Source organism: Eriocheir sinensis, chromosome 23, assembly GCF_024679095.1.
Source record: "Eriocheir sinensis breed Jianghai 21 chromosome 23, ASM2467909v1, whole genome shotgun sequence".
NCBI classification, from domain to species: Eukaryota; Metazoa; Arthropoda; class Malacostraca; order Decapoda; family Varunidae; genus Eriocheir; species Eriocheir sinensis.
In genome coordinates this window covers 3253955-3256469 of record NC_066531.1, presented here as the reverse complement: position 1 = coordinate 3256469, position 2515 = coordinate 3253955, and the positions used below count along the sequence as shown (strand labels likewise).

At 43.4% G+C, this 2515-nt stretch overlaps 1 protein-coding gene across 1 annotated transcript; it reads right to left on the bottom strand.

Annotated features, from left to right (window-relative positions):
- Positions 1-1028: 1028 nt before the first annotated feature.
- LOC127002551 (uncharacterized) lies at positions 1029-2177 on the bottom strand. The gene is made up of 2 exons (XM_050868633.1): positions 1907-2177; positions 1029-1799 (listed from the first exon to the last, which is right to left on the bottom strand). The coding sequence occupies exons 1-2, from the start codon at positions 2156-2158 to the stop codon at positions 1029-1031; spliced, it is 1023 nt and encodes a 340-aa protein (XP_050724590.1). The 5' UTR covers positions 2159-2177.
- Between the last annotated feature and the right edge of the window lie 338 nt (positions 2178-2515).

Sequence of the window (2515 nt, the reverse complement as noted above, 5' to 3'; positions counted from 1 at the left end):
AACGAACTTACATTAGCTGAACTCACACTGTTTTGTACATAGAACGAACTTACATTAGCTGAACTCACACTGTTTTGTATATAGAACGAACTTACATTAGCTGAACTCACACTGTTTTGTATATAGAACGGTCTTACATTAGCTGAACTCACACTGTTTTGCATATAGAACGAACTTACATTAGCTGAACTCACACTGTTTTGAATATAGAACGAACTTACATTAGCTGAACCCGCACTGTTTTGTATATAGAACGAACTTACATTAGCTGAACTCACACTGTTTTGATTACAGAACGAACTTACATTAGCTGAACTCACACTGTTTTGTATAAAGAACGAACTTACATTAGCTGAACTCACACTGTTTTGAATATAGAACGAACTTACACTAGCTGAACTCACACTGTTTTGAATATAGAACGAACTTACATTAGCTGAACCCACACTCCTGGAAGAAGTTAAAATTTTCTAAAGGCTACAATAAAATCAATATGACCGATGAAGATACGGCACGTCACAATGAACAAATTCACTGTCTTCTCTGTAAATACGGGTTTTAAAAGGTAAAGGAGTAAAACATCATGACCATGAAAAATCAGGAAACAATTACATTGAAGCTTATTGTAATAGATGCAACCTTCAAATGAAAAAAATCACAAATTGCAGCGCACTCTCATTGCACATAATGCGGATTACGACATGACGTTAATCCCGCGTGAATTAACGCTACCTGACTTTGAAAATCAAACTAAGACCAAACATTCATTACTGTTATCAGATGTGGTATTATGATTGTTTTCGTGGTTATTGACATTGTTGTTATTGATCTTATTTTTTATATTGTTGTTATTACTATTATTATTATTATTATTATTATTATAAGTAGTAATAGTAGTAGTAGTATATAATTACAGCAGTAGTAGCAACATTGACAGCGGCAATAGAGATGTAGGTATATTTTTTTTTCTAATAGCAGATGATTCAGAGTAAACCTCATATATACGGCATTATACGTGGGCACCGTGCTCATTTAAGTCGCAATGGCCCTAGGTCCATTGTTAACCCGTCCGCTGCGATTGGCATAGATTTGGCCTTCACTGGTAGCCTGGTAACATACACTCCCAGGTCTTTCTCTGCCTCTGTGGTGGATAGTGGAGTGTTTCCCATGTGGTATTGGTGTGCTGGATATCCCTTCACTGGTAGCCTGGTAACATACACTCCCAGGTCTTTCTCTGCCTCTGTGGTGGATAGTGGAGTGTTTCCCATGTGGTATTGGTGTGCTGGATATCCCTTCACTGGTTCCCTGGTAACATACACTCCCAGGTCTTTCTCTGCCTCTGTGGTGGATAGTGGAGTGTTTCCCATGTGGTATTGGTGTGCTGGATATCCCTTCACTGGTAGCCTGGTAACATACACTCCCAGGTCTTTCTCTGCCTCTGTGGTGGATAGTGGAGTGTTTCCCATGTGGTATTGGTGTGCTGGATATCCCTTCACTGGTAGTCTGGTAACATACACTCCCAGGTCTTTCTCTGCCTCTGTGGTGGATAGTGGAGTGTTTCCCATGTGGTATTGGTGTGCTGGATATCCCTTCACTGGTAGCCTGGTAACATACACTCCCCGGTCTTTCTCTGCCTCTGTGGTGGATAGTGGAGTGTTTCCCATGTGGTATTGGTGTGCTGGATATCCCTTCACTGGTAGCCTGGTAACATACACTCCCAGGTCTTTCTCTGCCTCTGTGGTGGATAGTGGAGTGTTTCCATGTGGTATTGGTGTGCTGGATATCCCTTCACTGGTAGCCTGGTAACATACACTCCCAGGTCCTTCTCTGCCTCTGTGGTGGATAGTGGAGTGTTTCCCATGTGGTATTGGTGTGCTGGATATCCCTTCACTGGTAGCCTGGTAACATACACTCCCAGGTCTTTCTCTGCCTCTGTGGTGGATAGTGGAGTGTTTCCCATGTGGTATTGGTGTGCTGGATATCCCTTCACTGGTAGCCTGGTAACATATAGTCCCAGGTCTTTCTCTGCCTCTGTGGTGGATAGTGGAGTGTTTCCCATGTGGTATTGGTGTGCTGGATATCCCTTCACTGGTAGCCTGGTAACATACACTCCCAGGTCTTTCTCTGCCTCTGTGGTGGATAGTGGAGTGTTTCCCATGTGGTATTGGTATGCTGGATATCTCCTCCTAAGGTGCGGGAGTTTATATTTTCCTTCATTGAATTGTAGCAGCCACTTATTGCTCCATTCCTGTAGCTTGGTGATGTCTTCTTGTAGGAAAACCGCAATCAAGGGTTAAGTCCAGGTTATCACAATTTACCTTCCCCAAGTTTCCCCAGGTGCCAATTTATCGACCTGCCCACGAGGGAAGAGAAACAAATGGGAGAACTGCACGCCGTATGCCCGGGCCAGGACTCAAACCCGGGGCCTCCGATTTCTAGCTATAATGAACCCAAATTGTTGAGTCCGTTTTGGCGTTGGCTCCCGTGGGTCCATTTCTCCCCTCTGCTTTGCCAC

Coding starts and splice junctions, on each gene's coding strand:
- LOC127002551 (XM_050868633.1), bottom strand. CDS start 2,158: ATGGGAAACACTCCACTATCCACCACAGAGGCAGAGAAAGACCTGGGA. Junction 1,800..1,906: donor AGAAAGACCTGGGAGTGTAT/GTTACCAGGCTA, acceptor GTATGTTACCAG/GCTACCAGTGAAGGGATATC.